The sequence below is a fragment of the Astatotilapia calliptera genome, chromosome 1 (genome assembly GCF_900246225.1).
Source record: "Astatotilapia calliptera chromosome 1, fAstCal1.2, whole genome shotgun sequence".
Taxonomy (NCBI): domain Eukaryota; kingdom Metazoa; phylum Chordata; class Actinopteri; order Cichliformes; family Cichlidae; genus Astatotilapia; species Astatotilapia calliptera.
This window is the reverse complement of record NC_039302.1, coordinates 40,008,267-40,024,198: the sequence shown is the minus strand read 5'-3', so window position 1 is coordinate 40,024,198 and position 15,932 is coordinate 40,008,267. Positions and strand designations below refer to the sequence as shown.

The window sequence follows — 15,932 nt, the reverse complement described above, 5'->3', positions numbered from 1 at the left end:
AAGTGTCTAAATACCAGGTGATTTTGTTTGTTTGTTTGTTTTTTATTTAAATGTTTTGGAGTCTTTTTTTTTTTAACCAGGAGCCAGCACTAAAATATTTCAGACATGATGTAATTGCAGTAACTTCAGGTAGAGTTTAATAACCCAGTCAAGGATGTTCCACCTGCCTGACTATCCCTTCTAAAACAGGGATTTCAAGCACTACTATGTTTCCTCTGCACCCCTCTGTTTTGTCTGGTATTAATGAGCAATTAACTTTGCATACAAGGTCACGGACAATGGTATTGGTTGTCAGATTATGCTAATGCTGTTGGCAGTGGCTCCACTGAAAGAGGACAGGGAATCCCTGTGAATAGAGAGGGTTCTGGCCTTTCTCCAAGATCAGAAAATGATATGCAAACTGTACCAACATGCGTTTTAAAAGGATTAGGACACCACTCGACATCCATACCAACAACTGCTAATAAATGAACAGCAAAAAGGGGAGGCAAGTGTCCCCCGTCTGGCCCGAAAAGAGCCATTCTGCTTGGAAACTTTATACGGCTGAGAGCAGAACTTGCAATTTAAAGTTTGGATGGTTGCTGTGAAATTGATGTTCTTAAGGATTGTGATTTGATAAGATGTAACTTTGGGGTTGTGAAGATGAGATCAAAAAAATTCTAACAAAAGGCCAAACTAAAAGAATTCAGTGTGTGGCGAAGCAAACAAAAAAGGGAGCCTGGGGTGAAACTAAGAAGTTGAACTCCCATGACCAAGTGAGAGGGAACAGGTGCAGCTAGAGTTCATACAGAGCGCTTTGTGTCCTGATATGGCTCCCGTCCATTTGGGGAAGAAGGAGGGGCCCATGTTTAATACAAAGTTAATATCAATTTAATGCTTGTCACTGTTCTTCTGAATCTTGTGGCATCGCTAATTCGCTCAGTGTTGAGCGGGGCTTTTGCACCGCCTGCACCAGATGCCACAGGGACCTTCAGTGCTGCAGCGAGCGGTGAGGTGAAGCCGCGGGCAAAACACCCCAAGTGGGAGCTGCTGCTGAGGTGAAGCCCGGTCACAAACTGAATCCATTGAAATAGATGTTTGGTTAACTTCACATGGCAGGAGCAAAGACCCATTTCAGCTTCATCTGAAACCTGTACACACTGGGACATTTTAAGAACTGTATGGGCTAAAGGCCGGAGTCATCTGACAAACGATATACAGCGAGGGCACAAGCACTCACAAACTTCAACAAGTAGTACCAAAATCATTAAAAATTGGAGGGGATGGGGGGCATGAAGATTATCATAAATTATTTTAATGTTATCAAAGAAAGATGAGTTTAAGGCTTCTTTTTAGTAATTGCTTTATAGAAGCTGTAATTTACCATGATCTCACTGAAGTAGTTGATTACAATAAATGTACGTACCACTAGATCATTTCATATTGAAAATGCAAAGAATATCCTATTTAATTTTTTATCTTCTATTTGCTTCCACTGGCTTGTCTACTTTCCTGCATACTTGTTTCTTTTAATAAAATTGGATTTACTGTATGAATACTTCCACACTGGCAAGTAAAAAAAGACTCAGTTTTTTTGTTTGTTTGTTTGTTTGTTTGTTTGTTTGTTTGTTTTTTAGATTATTAGTGTAGCACACCATCATGTGAATTGTAGTTTGTAATCAGCCAAAACTAGTTTCTCCTTTTTCTATTGCAAGTATAATAAGTGATGCAAACGTGATCCAAAAAAGAAATGATCTGTTTCCAGATTTTTATTTTTACCTGTTTATTTTTTCATGCATGTGAAAATAAATGTAAAAAAAATCTTCTGGAGCTATGTAGTGTTTGAGGACTCATATTTTGGACACCCAACACAAAAAGTACGGAACTTACATTTCAAGTTTACCCTTTTCCCTTAACTAAAGCCTAGTTTTATTTCAGAGTGCACCATTTTTTGTATTTAAATGTTAGTGGGTAACGAGTTTGGCGTTGTATTCAAATGGAAAATATCGAGTACAAATATGTAAAATGTGCAAAATTAGGCTTTTCTTTAACATAATGAAACAAACTGCGTCATTTTTCTCGTAAATTTGAATTTTGCAGTATGTAGAGCTACAAATTGTTAAACTTTCGACGTGCAGATTTTTATTTATTTATCAGTTTTGTTGTAATGCTTCAAAGCTAAACAGTGTTGCTAAAACCACACTGAAATCGGCACAACAGAAGTTGTCGGGATGGATGTGTTAACTCAGAGAAAGCGTTTAACGGAGTCAACAGACCCTGATGGAGGTGGATGCCGGCTAAACGGCTGCAGGGTGGAGATGGATGGACTGGTGGCCGGTGTCATAAACCAGGCAGCAACCAGTCAGCACAATCTGTTCGTCCCGGTTAAGTGAAAAGACGGGGAGTTCCCTTTCCTCGATGCGCCCACGTCACTGATAAATAATGAGGGAATAATAAACAGTCAACCACCTGTCGGACCCGCAGCACAATAGGACGGCCCATAGAGAGCCTCTCATGCATGGGTAACATATTTACTCAGCCCCTTTCACTTAACGAAGCAGAAAGAGAGCCAAGATAATGGTTAAGTTCATCTATTTGGTAAACTGGCATGGCCCAGCCGGGAAAAAAAACTATAACACTCTTAGGAAAAGTGTTTAATGTAATCAGTATAGCTGGGAGTGTAAATGAATTGCATCTCCTGCAGCTGCCACTCTGTAATGGTAATCCCTATACAGACAGGCCTATCAAAGGCTATCAGGATATTCTGAGTACTATAAATAATACTGGCAATATGAATAATATTGCTATGTCAAACTGACGCATTAAAAACTAAACGGTAAACACCACCGCGGATCCACACTTTCGCAGTGATTTATAAAACACTTCTGGGCTTGTACTACAGAGTATCACGTGGTGCCGCCTAAACTTTAACTTGTATCTGAATCCCTGCGGGATGATTGTATAAAAGTGATGGACTGCATCGTGCTCTGACAGAGGGAGGGAGGGTCGTTAGTGTTAATGTTTGAGAGATGCGCTATTAATGGCTTTTAATTCAGCCGCAGCCAGCTGTTTTTACTCGGCCTGGTAAAGGAGCGGGGACGTGGCAAGCTTGCAAAGCTCGTAGAAATTAGTCTCGGTCAGCCAGAGAAGCCTATGCTTCCTGCTAACCATCTGCTTACCGCTCACAAAAGAAGGATTTCGGGCGGCCAAGTAAAGGAATATAGGCTCATAAAAAAGCTTTGAAGGTCTCGTTACTTAGCGGAGGTGTAGCTGCCGGGACGGAGCGCTGTGTTAACGCCTGTTTGTGCGTCCTGCGCTCGTGAATAACGCAGACGCACCTCTTACAAGCGCTGACTCTCTTTAAAGGATCATTTCACGGAGGCGTTCCCTTTTAATTATCGGAATTGTGGCCACTTTATATTAGACTGACGTAGAAGTGCTAATCATGATCTGAGCTGATCCCAAATGAAGCTTAGCTTCATACAAAATTTGCAACTCAGAGAAGGGAAGGAAGGCTGATTTTTAATTATGTCAGATTTTAACTCGCTCTTCCACTTAACAGTGAACCTATTTTCTTCAAAAACAAAAACAAACTAAAATATGGTCTAAAGAGTGTAACTACTCTATTTTTTAGTTGTTTTTTTGTTTTGTTTTTTTAAGGAGACTGAAAAATTGCACACAATGAGTTTCATATCTGTAAATGAATATAATGAGTGTGATCGAAATTAATTTTTGGTAAAGAAACGTAATTAAGGCCTAAAATGCGCCGAGCGTTGTACTCTTGAGCTCAAAGAAAAGATATAAACGAAAAAAACATCTGGGGCTAAATTACATATTTTAATAAAATCAAGTTGTAGCTTTTGTTTACATTTTAAAGCCACATATTTCCTCCAGATTGGTTTTATTTTAATTGTTTGTTTGTTTTTTAATTGGGTTTAATACTGGCAACAATTGGGATCCCCCCCCCCTCCCTCTTTGAGTCTGAAACGCATTTTCGCCTGATTGCGCTGCTTTAACGGGTTTTCTGGGGGGGGGGGGAAGGCTGACAGAACACGACTATCAGGCTCCAAGTCGCTTTAATAAGAGTTTTATATGGGGTTTCAGTGTCCGCTCATATGAATGCGTTTTAAATCAAATCACAGATGCACTTTTATTCAGCCAGTTAAAATAGCAGAACAAAACCGTCTTTAGAAATAAGGCTTTTTTTCTTTCTTTTTTTTTATTCCACTGGGCTTTTTCTGAAGGCGAGAGAAGGAAGGGGAGAAAGGCCGAGGGGCGCCTCCTCCGCAGCTGAGGGTGACAGTTAGTTCATGGTTAACAGGATCATGAGCGCACGGCTCAGGCCGCACACTTCTACTCTGCGCACAGCCGCAGCTCAGTGCGCAATGAATGAAGCCTGTGCAAAAAAGAGTGATATTTAACACATCTGTTAAAGCGTTTTGATAGCAGAAATCCGTTTAAGACATTATTCCATGACGAGGGCCAGATTGAGTGTTGAGAATCCTATGAAACCCTAAAAGTGATTTACATCTGAGATGCAGCCCATGTCTGCAACTGATGTAGAAGGTGTAGGTTTAACAACAAAAACAGACTGCAGTTTATTCTAATAATGACAGCCAAATAGAAATCTCACCTGATTTCTTTTAAAAGAAATCCACCCCAAGATTTCTATTGTCAGTTTTTGCATAACTGACAATAGATTAAAATAATAACTAAGCTTTTCTTTAACGCTCCCCTTCTAGAAGGGGAGCGTTAAAGCTAAAAGGGAATGATATCTTTTTAAGCAGTCATTAAATCTCCCAATATAATACCTGAATACAAAGATTGCTCTTTAATTAGGGCGCTTGGCTCTGCCAAACAAAACAAACTGAAAGGAAAGTAGCCAACATGCAAAATTGATGACTGAGCCTCCTTTGTGGTCCCCACATTGTGTGATACTTGCTTATGAAGTCTAATACAATCATAAATTGCGTCCTCCGGCCAATCAGCGGCCCGGGAGATGCTGCATGAAAGCGACCCATGTGGAGAACTTTGTTGAGCACCATTGTTGAGGCTGTCAGCCCTGAGTGGAGGGCCGAGGGGGGGCAGGCTACTATAAAACTTCTCTCCCCAGAGTGAGGAAACCAGAGGAGTTAGCAACCGTTCACAAGACTGATTCTCTCCCAGCTGACACAAGGAGTATTTGAATTTTTCTTAAAGCCGGGACCATGATGATCCCAAGCGTTATTGCGCCTCCTGCCTTCTACCCCGGGCTGTACCGGCCCGCCGCGGCTCTCCCGCTCCACCAGACCCTGCCGTCGGCCTTCCAGACCCACTCCAGCTTCTTGGTGGAGGATCTGCTGCGGATAAGCCGTCCCGCCGCCTTTATAAACCGGACTGTCCCGTCAGCGAGCGCCTCCGTGACAACAGCCACCACCACCGTGTCCACCGGCGGCGCGCTGGAGCGCACGGTAGCGGTGGGTACGGGGACGCGCGAATCGTGCTCACCTAAAACATCGGTGCCGAACAGCAAGGATCCGAGTTTTCTCAAGTTTGGAGTGAACGCCATCCTCGCACCCTCACCAAAGACTGGTGAGTAGACACTACAGCATCGCTCTGCTTTCTCCTTACGCGCATGCGTTTGATTTAGAGCCACTTTTTTCTTTTCTAAATGAAGGAATGATTTTAACATGCTCTGCTCTTCAACAGCGTCCTTACCCCCTGCAGTCCACAGTCTGAACACCAAGACCTTCCCCGTCCCCTGCTTTGACGCAACCTTTCACCCCATATTCAGGGCGCCTTATTTACCAGGTAGGCGCAACATTTGGTTTTTTTACTCGCTTCTTCCTTATCTACGACTCTCTTTGGCCTTTAGAGTCGTGTCTGTACTAATTGCATTTAAATGTAAAACACTTTCACCCCCTCCTGTCATATGTTTTAACCAAAACAGAAGCAGTAAGGGAAACAAACAGCCAGAAAAGAAGAAATCACTGTCTCATTAATGGGGACCGCTGGCTCTGGCCTCTGCGTGGACCCACACACCCACCCCCTAATTAACCAATTATCCCAAATCGTCACGCTCTAAATTTGAGGCGGGGTGGCGAGTTATAGTCCCCCTTGCTTCCCATTGGGGGGCGTTTTGGCATTTCCCCGGCACCGCGTTTTCCCACAGCGTCCGGGGGGCCAGCGGGCCACTGTGGCGGGCAACAAAGCCCTCACCACCGTGACCAATTTGGTCAGCTCCCACCGGGTGAACCACCCACACACCCCGGAGAGTGACTTTTACCAGTCGGACCAAAGGCGTGAACCAGTCATGCACTAATTTCCCTATTAGGCGCTATTGAGAGTTTTCAATATTCTCACAAGACCACATAGCGCGTCGTTGTTCTTGGTGCTACTGCGAGCGCGGGGCAGCTGCAGTCAGGGGGAGTCCAGGCAGTAGTGTGCGGACAGGAACACCGTCCTTCGCCGGGAGAGGGGATTTTCAAATAACGCCAACGTTAAAAAAAAAAAAAAAATCCCAGTTGTGCTCCAATTGGAGCAGTCGGGGGAAAGTTTTCTGCATGCTGGGCGACTCATAGGATAGGTTACCGCTGACCTCAAATCCCCACTCTGTCTGTGCCTTAAACGTTTCTCTTTTCTCCGAGCGGGCCAATCATCGACTTGAGATAAAGAATAATCTCTTAGAAAAGTCTATAAAGTCGCTAGTCTTTCATTCAGACAAATCATAATAGAGATGGAGTCTTTTCATGGGCTCAGCTGAATGCCTCAACAAAACAACTCCAGCGTCCTGAATAGCTTTTCGTGTTCATTTAATGAAAATGATTTGAGGGCACGAAAAAAAAGCACCATTCCCCTCCACTCTTCACTCCCCCATCCAAGCATCAGTATTCTGGTATGCAGTTGTGTTTAGTTTGAAAGTGTAAATCTCCTTTTGTTGCGATAATATATGGCCTTCGCCGCCTGTCCAGAGTCTTTTCACCGTTAGTTCATTACTACACAATTACCGTTCACGGTTTATTAACTCCTCTATCCGCCCTCACAGGGTTCCTTAAAGGATATGCTACCTCTTTACCATACCAATGCGGTTGGGGACCGGCCAATGTGCTAATTAGTCACCTCGTGCCATTTCACTCAGGACGCATAAGCACTGCACAGTTCCAAAAGGGAAACTTCAAATAATAATCCATTGAAAGCTGGTCCTAACGCAGAATCGTTATATTCATGCGGCCATGTCATGGTCTCATGTCCAGGCAGTTTTAAGTACAGCAATTCGGTACATTTGTGGCATGGTGGTTGTCTTTAATGACGGAAAACGATGCTAATTGCTTCCACTTAATTTTCTGTTTTGTTTTTCCTGCACTGTAGCATCTTCATCCGTTGTTCCAATCCCGGGGACTTTTTCGTGGCCCTTGGCAGCCAGAGGAAAACCCCGGAGAGGGATGCTGAGGAGGGCGGTTTTCTCCGACGTGCAGCGCAAAGCCTTGGAGAAAATGTTTCAGAAACAGAAATACATCAGCAAGCCCGACAGGAAGAAGCTGGCATCTAAACTTGGCCTAAAAGACTCGCAGGTAAAACTCGCAAGTGCTCAAAATGTTCAGTACGCCGTGCGTAAAAACCAGTTCCGTAATCCTCTAGCGACTAACCCATTATCGACAAACAACTTTACCCACTCATGATTTTCTCCTTCTTGCAGGTAAAAATTTGGTTTCAGAACCGACGGATGAAATGGAGAAATTCCAAGGAACGAGAGCTGCTGTCTTCCGGTGGATGCCGCGAGCAGACGCTGCCCACCAAAGCCAACCCGCACCCGGACCTCAGCGATGTGGGCAAGAAGTCCTCAGCCGAAGAGGAAGAGGAGGAAGAAAAGGAGTTCGGAACAGAGAGAATGAGGGCGGCAGGTTCCACCATCTCCTCTCCCTCCCTCTCCAGTAAGCACTCGGATTTCTCGGAGTCAGATGAAGAGGAGATAACAGTATCTTAATTTATTTTGAAAAGCGAGTATAGAGTTATAACCCATGATCTGTTTTTATGAGACTGTGACCAGATTAGAAGGAAACTGCCGCTGTGACAAACCATCAACGTCGCCGTTCAAACAAGTTGCACCCATGTTTGTGGCTTCATCAGTGCATGCGCACTGGACAGGATCTGCTACTGAGACACAGTTTGTTGTTTTGCACAGCTTTGTTGAATTGTACAGTATTTTGTACAAGTTCGTATGGAAGTTTTATGCCAAGAATATTGCGTTACTTTACATTGACATGAATAGAGTTGTTTATTGAAAAATGTAGCTATTTTGTTAATTTATACCAATTTGTTTAATAACTATGTTGTATTATGTGCTGTATATATGTTTATTTCACCTTTTGTACAAAAATCAAATAAAACTAAACAATTCCAAGTCACATGTGTGTGCAGTTTTAAGATAACAGTTTGACCATTCAATCATAAATAATTATTAATTTTATTGAAACACAATAACTTAAGACTAGTACAGTGATATCAAATTTAATTCTCTGAGCCCTGGACAAACCAGTGATGAGAAACTGCACCAATCTGCTCTGATGTAAAGAGACTGTACACAAAATACTCCTTTTCAAGTACTGTAACAAATTGTCTAGAAAAAGGTCATCAAAATGCTGCACAATAATAAACTATTTACAAAATTATGTTACATGTAAAAAAAAAAAAAAGTACATTGCTAAGAAGGCTAAACATTCATTGAGTTTGTGAGTAATAAATCAACAGACGAGTCAAACGCTTGATAGACATCCACACCTCTCAGAGTGGGTTTACACACGCAAACAGAATTAAGTCTCTTTGTGCTTACGAGGACAGTAGCAGGAGAGGCCTTATGAAATACACAGACACACTTAATGGACAAAGAACGTTGGCCACAAATCTGTAAAGTCTTCACATATCTGGTTCCAAGCTGTACATCTCGAGGCAGTGCTGAAAACAAACACGCATGCGGCTTTTGGCTTCCATTTGGAGATCAGAATGAATGTTGCATAGGATAGGTGAGAAAAACATGGAAAGTCGCGCTGGACTCCATGACCCCAGCTTTAAGCACCCCTCCCAGAAGGCAGGCTGGGAGGCTTAAAACAAAAGTATGATATTCGTAATTCTTTAAGCTACTGAAATAATGGCAAACCACTTTTCATTATCATTCAACCACAAGTACTTTTATCTCACCTCTGATTAATTATATTAATATAAACAAAGCAGCATATGCACTAGTTTTCCATAATTAGCTCAATATGTAGTTATGACAGTTTTGTTCATCACAAATCACATAAAAACAGACAATAAGTGTGGCAGAAGCACAGTTCAACGATGTGGATGAGGTATAAAAAAAAATTAAAGACTTTTTCTTAAAGTTCCCCTCACCCGATCAACCATCAATAAGTTAAGTTCGGGTATTGAGCACCACAACACATCCGAATCTTTTTCTTGATAGTGGTCCAAATATTTACACCATCTTCTCAGTTCACACATGCATACAAAAGCACTACTTCTCTTTCATGTGTATTCAATCATGCGGCATTGGTGAATAATATGATGAGAGGTCAGCATCACTCCTCGACAACCGCAGTCGCTCGAGGTGAGAGTCGACTCAGAGCCCTGTCAAGTTTACAGCCATTTAGAGGAATAAAGAATCCGCTAATGCACGTAGAAAATAGTAAGGCATTGTTTGTTAGAATTCAGTCCAGCACCAAAAGGGTTCTGTGCTACAACCGCCTGCTTGGGGCTAATGTGCATGGAGATCTCAAATGTTTACTAAGGGGGTTGAAGCATGAGCTCACAGACTTGCACGGTGAAGTTGTAACACAGCTAGAGGAGAAGAATGCCTCAAAAAGGACAAATCTAGCTGTGGTGGATGATAACTTCCCATTAAGTGCCCTTTCCATTTAAAAATCTTTTTGTGAGAACTTTAAAGGGATTCTGTAAAAGAGATTTTCATCTGTGCAGTTTTTTAAAAGTTACTTTACAGATGCTGTGGATTAAAAAAAAGAAACAAAAAGCTTTTCTCAGGAAGTAAGTGTTTATATTTGTCTCTTTAGCCAGTAAAACCTACATGTTATCCTTCTAGATTTACTGGAATAATAATTTCTCAGCTATAATGCCATATAACCTCTGTGGACCTTAAAGAAAAAGTGCAATATAATAAAATACCAAAACAAAGTGTAAGTAGGTTTTGTGATAAGAACTTTTGATTCAACTAACTAAGCTTGCCTTCATAAGGTTCTTTCTTAAAACACGGTGTAGACAAAGCTTTGCTACAGTATTTGCTTACTTCTCTGGTACCATATAGAAAGCCATCAGTTCCCATCCTTCATGTCCACAAACACGCTCGGCTATGGCAGGTAGGAACTCATCGCTTAGTTGGTTTTAATGGACACGTGTCCTTCGATGGACTCTTTTTTTTGTCTTTGCTAGTTTGGGATGGACAACTAATGAACTCTCTGAGAAGTCTGTTGGAGTGAGATCAGGCATGCTATGAGACTGAACATTCACTTTGGCTCGATTCATCCTCCAGTGATCACACAGGCAACTTCAGCAATGGAAGAGGAGGAGGAGCAAGAAAGTGGCTGGCTGTTCCTCCATCCATTCAACCCACAGCAGCATATATGTTTTCAGAAGGCTGAAGTACAGGGTTCACTCACGCTCCAGAGCTGAGGGCCTGTATCACCATCTGCAGGCAGCTCTGGCACACTACAGCTTGGCAGGACCCGTAGTGTCTTAGCCTGGTGTCCTTGGACCGATGCTGCAGCCTTGTGGAGGATGGAGGACTCCTGGCTGGTGTTTTAAGTACACTGATGGCTGGTGATGATGGTAATGATGAAGCCTCGCCAACAGCAACAGGCTGCGTGCTTTTCTTCTGTCTGTCTGGAATACATGTCAGGCTCCAGAGAGAGGAGCCACGGGCCACAGTGGTGAAGGGAAAAAAAACACAAAAAACAGGACAAACAGCGCAGTGCAGTAGAAACTTCTGTTGCTCGTTTACTGAAATGCAATTTCACTTTTTTTTCTTTCCTTTTTTAAAGTATTTGGGTTACCTGCACCCAAATTAAGGTGGCTGGATTTTGTAGCATGAAATTCAACCCTCAAACGGAAGTTCTCACACTGAGAACAGTTCTTATTATTTAAAAGAAAAAATTTTTTTTTAAAGTGATGCCGGTGTTGCCTTCAGATAGCATCACAAGGTCGACTCCAGCGATGAGTCCAGGATGTCATCCTGGTGGCTGTTGCTGTTGGAGTCGCTGTCGTAGCTCTGTGGGCTCGACGAGGTCGCTGCCTCCTTCAGACGCATCAACATGTTCATCTGTCGGCACAACTAAGTGTCAGTTCGACTGAGCTTTATGCACGAAGCAGTTTCTTTCACACACAGGTTATAGTAGACACTGTGCATTTGGTTTAAATGGTTTAAATGCTCAGAACAGAAACAGGCATCACAGTCTGCTCTTTACTCACCAGTGGGTCTGCGTCACTGTCACTCTGTGGCGGCTCTTTTCTGACTCCTTCTCTCGGGGCTGAGTAGCCATCGAACCCGACATCCTCTGGCCGGAGCTGCAGCAGCGGGGGCCAGTCACCTGGAGGGGGGGTTGCTGACCACGGGTAGGTGTCAATAACCCAGGCAGCTGGGTCTTCCCATGCAGCTCTGCGGCCATACAGCTACAGAGAGAGACGAACATCAGAACTGTGACCCAGAGAAGCTTCGAGGTGGACAAAGAATTTAGGACAACAGTTTTGAAAAACAAGTTTGTTGCTGAGGTTCAGGTTTATGAGTAATAACTAAAAGTTACAGCAGACAAGAGTGAAAGCTGGAACATATGTGAACAGAAATGAAAGAAGACACAGCTTCTGATTCTTTGATGAAATGGGAAAAATGTGAAAGAGAAGAATGGTAATATGTTTAATAACTCTACAAACAAAAACTAAGCCCAACCTGCAGTCCCTCACGCACTGCCTCCAGCATGTAGGGGATGATGGAGTAATTCCAGAGATCAGTAAACCAAACCCTGGAGCCTTCCACGTCCATGGGACATGACAAGAAGAGACGGGGTCCTGCAAACCACAGAGCAGAGGTATAAATAGTGCTTCCACACTGGCATCTATGCACTCCCTGTTCTCTCCCGTGCTCTCACCAATAGTGACATCAGAGGAGCTGTGTGTCTCCAGGAAGCGGTTGAGGTGGTGCCAGACCCGCGGGACCCAGTCAATAATCTTCACCAGCTCTACGTTGCGTGTTCGGCTGCTGATTTCCATCTCGATCAGCTTCCTTCTCAGGTAGCGGCCAAGGAAACCTTTCACTGGCTCCATGTGGTTGACACACAGCACCCACCTGATCAGAGATCACACAGGCATATTAGGACTCAGAAATATAACATCCTACCGCCTGTCCTGAAGGGAGAAGCTGTAACTATGATCATGTGAATCTAAGCATTCAGTTGCCAGGCTCTACAACGACAGCCTACAACATAATCTATTTCTCAAGCCAGGGAACCAGGGTTTTCTCAAAAACCTGTCTGACCAGAAGCTTTAGAAAACAACCATGTTTTGGGGGGGTGCAAACTGCTCTGACATATATAAATAGTTGTTGCCCTAATATTACAGTTTTATATTTGTAGCTGTTGTTTACAGTTTTGCAAACTAAACATCCATCCATCCATTCGCTTCCGCTTATCCTTTTCAGGGTCGCGGGGGACGCTGGAGCCTATCCCAGCTGTCATAGGGCGAGAGGCGGGGTACACCCTGGACAGGTCGCCAGTCTGTCGCAGGGCCAACACACAGGGACAGACAACCATTCGCACTCACATTCACTCGCACATTCACACCTAATGACAATTTGGATTTTCCAATTAACCTATCCCTACAAGCTGCATGTCTTTGGACGGTGGGAGGAAGCCGGAGTACCCGGAGGGAACCCACGCAAACACGGGGAGAACATGCAAACTCCACACAGAAAGACCCCGGCCTGATGTTGGAATTGAACTCAGGACCTTCTTGCTGTGCGGCAACAGTGCTAACCACCGTGCCACCGTGCTGCCTGCAAACTAAACATAAAGAATTAAATTCAATATATTCAAGAGTCAACCCAACACTTACTTAACCCTAGAAAAATTAAATATCGGAGCTCTTAGAGGTGACAAATTCAGCTGTTACCTCCTACGACCCACTAAAGAGGAATTCCTCTGCAATGTAGCTTTTTGTGCTTGTTACATTTTGCAGACTGGGTTTAACAACCAGCATGTAGAGAATCTGTGTGCATGTTTACTTTGCTGGACTTGTGATCCACGTTGAAAGTGACGACAGCATTTGGAGTTAGCGGTCGGCCCTCCAGCAGCAGCAGGTGATGCAATAGCTGATTGGCCAGGTAGGTCTTTCCTGTACCGTTATATAAGTTGTTGGTATTTATGCTTGTGCTGGTGCATTTTGTTTTAATTACTGTGTGGTTGGGTCTCTGTGTTTTATAAGCAGTGCCAGCCGATAGAAACAAATAAAACGCTGGGGTTTCTCCCCCCCCCCCAGGTCTTTGCTCTTTGTTGTGCTCATTTTGTTTTCGGGTGCACACATATTTGTCCGTCTAGCTGTTCCAATTCTTTTTACATTCCTTCAGGTCCATTCTGGCAGTTTCAGCAGGCTTCCTCCAGGAATTTGCTGACATTTCTAAGTTCTTATATTGATGCTATGACATTTATTCTTTATACTGAGGGGATGATTGTTACTCTCTCACTGATAAATTCAAAAACGGGGGTGAAAAGTAGCCAGAAAAACAGAAGAAGAATCAACTGTTCTGAACAGGCCTGTCACTGTAGCTGTGGGTTGCATGGAGCCAACCTGTAGTCACATTTCTAGGGAGGTGCATGTCAGGTTAAGCTGTAGGGTTTACGTAGCTATGGTATAAATCCCCAGTTTACCTGAAGTTGTGGTGAAGCTGCAGGTTGGGGGCAGATGAAGTGGCTTGGCTCATGGTGCCGATAATGTAAGGGCTGAAAGGCAAGAAAAGTACATCATTTCATGAAGTTACTAAACACGTTGAGAGGGATTTACTCTGCTTTAATCTGACGTAACTCCCTGAGCTGTTCTAACAGGGGTTTTCTTTCAGCTCAGTTCATTTGAGGTAAAGTGAAGCCAACCTGCTCTACAGAACAACTGTACACATTTTCAAATAAATGCGATACTTCTAGTCTTTATTGAGTAATAACACTAAGCATGTATACAAAATCCATTCAAGCTTTAGGAGGACTGTGCAGATGGAATGTGTAGTGAACTGACCTGTGCTGGTAGTTGCAGTTGAACAGACCATTGAAGATTTCTCCCAGGGAGCTGACATGGTGGAGGTTGTCCAAGATGACCACTAGAGGGCTCTCTGCCCCTGAGACACTGCTGCACTGCTCGGCCAAACCTGATAAGTACTGACGCAGCTCCTACAAACACATAGATTACGTTTTACATCTCTTAAGCCAGGGAACAAGTTGTTTCTCAAAAACCCGTCTGACCAGACGCTTTAGAAAACAACCATGTTTTGGGGGGGGTGCAAACTGCTCTGACATATTGAAATAATTGTTGCCCTAATATTTGTAGCTGTTGTTTACAGTTTTGCAAACTAAACATAAAGAATTAAATTCAATATATTCAAGAGTCAACCCAACACTTACTTAACCCTAGAAAAATTAAATATCGGAGCTCTTAGAGGTGATAAATTCAGCTGTTACCTCCTACGACCCACTAAAGAGGAATTCCTCTGCAATGTAGCTTTTTGTGCTTGTTACATTTTGCAGACTGGGTTTAACAACCAGCATGTAGAGAATCTGTGTGCATGTTTACTTTGCTGGACTTGTGATCCACGTTGAAAGTGACGACAGCATTTGGAGTTAGCGGTCGGCCCTCCAGCAGCAGCAGGTGACGCGATAGCTGATTGGCCAGGTAGGTCTTTCCTGTACCGCTGGGGCCTGACAGGATGACACGCCTGTGCTCCTTCAGCAGGGAGACGTAGCGCTGCAGCATCGGCTTGGGGATGAGCGTGTCAAACACCAGCGAGTCCACGTTTTCACTTCCTGCACCTGTACACGGACACATATATTCATGTCATGGGAGGTTAGCAGTTTGCAGAAGATGACTGAGTTTGTCAAATATCTTAATGTTATTTTCTTTAGTTCAGTTAGCTAAAATCCTCTACCTTTCATAACCAAAGTGTATTAATTAGATTTTTTAATCAATCAATAGTTTGTTTAAATTCAGATAATTTAATGTATCACAATTAAAAATCCTTTTTTTGACAGCTTTACTCATTGTTTTTGTTTGTTTGTTTTTTTTTTACAGTGAAATAAAATGTTTTATTCATTTATTGAACCCAAGACATATTTTAAGTTTTAGCACAAGGTGTTTTGTTTTATTACTGTGGGAAACCTTTCTCTTAAAAACTACTCTCTCTCTCTCTATTATATATATATATATATATATATATATATATATATATATATATAAAACACCCAGCACGCCCCTGCGGGCGGTTTATCCTTCAAGCTCGGGTCCTCTACCAGAGGCCTGGGAGCTTGAGGGTCCTGCGCAGTATCTTAGCTGTTCCCAGGACTGCGCTCTTCTGGACAGAGATCTCCGATGTTGTTCCCGGGATCTGCTGGAGCCACTCGCCTATCTTGGGAGTCACCGCACCTAGTGCTCCGATTACCACGGGGACCACCGTTACCTTCACCCTCCACATCCTCTCGAGCTCTTCTCTGAGCCCTTGGTATTTCTCCAGCTTCTCGTGTTCCTTCTTCCTGATATTGCTGTCATTCGGAACCGCTACATCGATCACTACGGCCGTCTTCTTCTGTTTGTCTACCACCACTATGTCCGGTTGGTTAGCCACCACCATTTTGTCCGTCTGTATCTGGAAGTCCCACAGGATCTTAGCTCGGTCATTCTCCACCACCCTTGGGGGCATCTCCCATTTTGACCTCGGGACT

The 15,932-nt window shown here is 43.4% G+C and overlaps 2 protein-coding genes across 11 annotated transcripts in view; one reads left to right on the top strand and one right to left on the bottom strand.

The window, feature by feature from the left end:
• Positions 1 to 5,115: 5,115 nt before the first annotated feature.
• dbx1a (developing brain homeobox 1a) lies at positions 5,116 to 8,363 on the top strand. The gene is made up of 4 exons (XM_026177796.1): positions 5,116 to 5,550; positions 5,668 to 5,769; positions 7,327 to 7,529; positions 7,655 to 8,363. The coding sequence occupies exons 1-4, from the start codon at positions 5,187 to 5,189 to the stop codon at positions 7,940 to 7,942; spliced, it is 957 nt and encodes a 318-aa protein (XP_026033581.1). The 5' UTR covers positions 5,116 to 5,186; the 3' UTR covers positions 7,943 to 8,363.
• Positions 8,364 to 8,403: 40 nt separating this feature from the next.
• Positions 8,404 to 15,932, bottom strand: part of nav2a (neuron navigator 2a) — a 104,792-nt gene continuing 97,263 nt past the window's right edge. For all 10 annotated transcript variants that reach the window (XM_026177713.1, XM_026177729.1, XM_026177735.1 and 7 more), the window contains 7 exons: positions 14,791 to 15,026; positions 14,239 to 14,390; positions 13,881 to 13,952; positions 12,108 to 12,304; positions 11,909 to 12,027; positions 11,434 to 11,634; positions 8,404 to 11,284 (listed from right to left, as the gene is read on the bottom strand). In XM_026177713.1, the coding sequence (XP_026033498.1) occupies positions 11,159 to 11,284; positions 11,434 to 11,634; positions 11,909 to 12,027; positions 12,108 to 12,304; positions 13,881 to 13,952; positions 14,239 to 14,390; positions 14,791 to 15,026 (1,103 nt within the window). In that variant the 3' untranslated portion in view covers positions 8,404 to 11,158. The remainder of the gene's footprint in view (positions 11,285 to 11,433; positions 11,635 to 11,908; positions 12,028 to 12,107; positions 12,305 to 13,880; positions 13,953 to 14,238; positions 14,391 to 14,790; positions 15,027 to 15,932) is intronic.

Excerpts from the sequence above, each read along its gene's own strand:
- dbx1a (XM_026177796.1), top strand. The coding sequence starts at position 5,187 with ATGATGATCCCAAGCGTTATTGCGCCTCCTGCCTTCTACCCCGGGCTG. Across the intron at positions 5,770-7,326 it reads CAGGGCGCCTTATTTACCAG|CATCTTCATCCGTTGTTCCA; the intron begins GTAGGCGCAACA and ends CCTGCACTGTAG. Across the intron at positions 7,530-7,654 it reads TTGGCCTAAAAGACTCGCAG|GTAAAAATTTGGTTTCAGAA; the intron begins GTAAAACTCGCA and ends TCCTTCTTGCAG.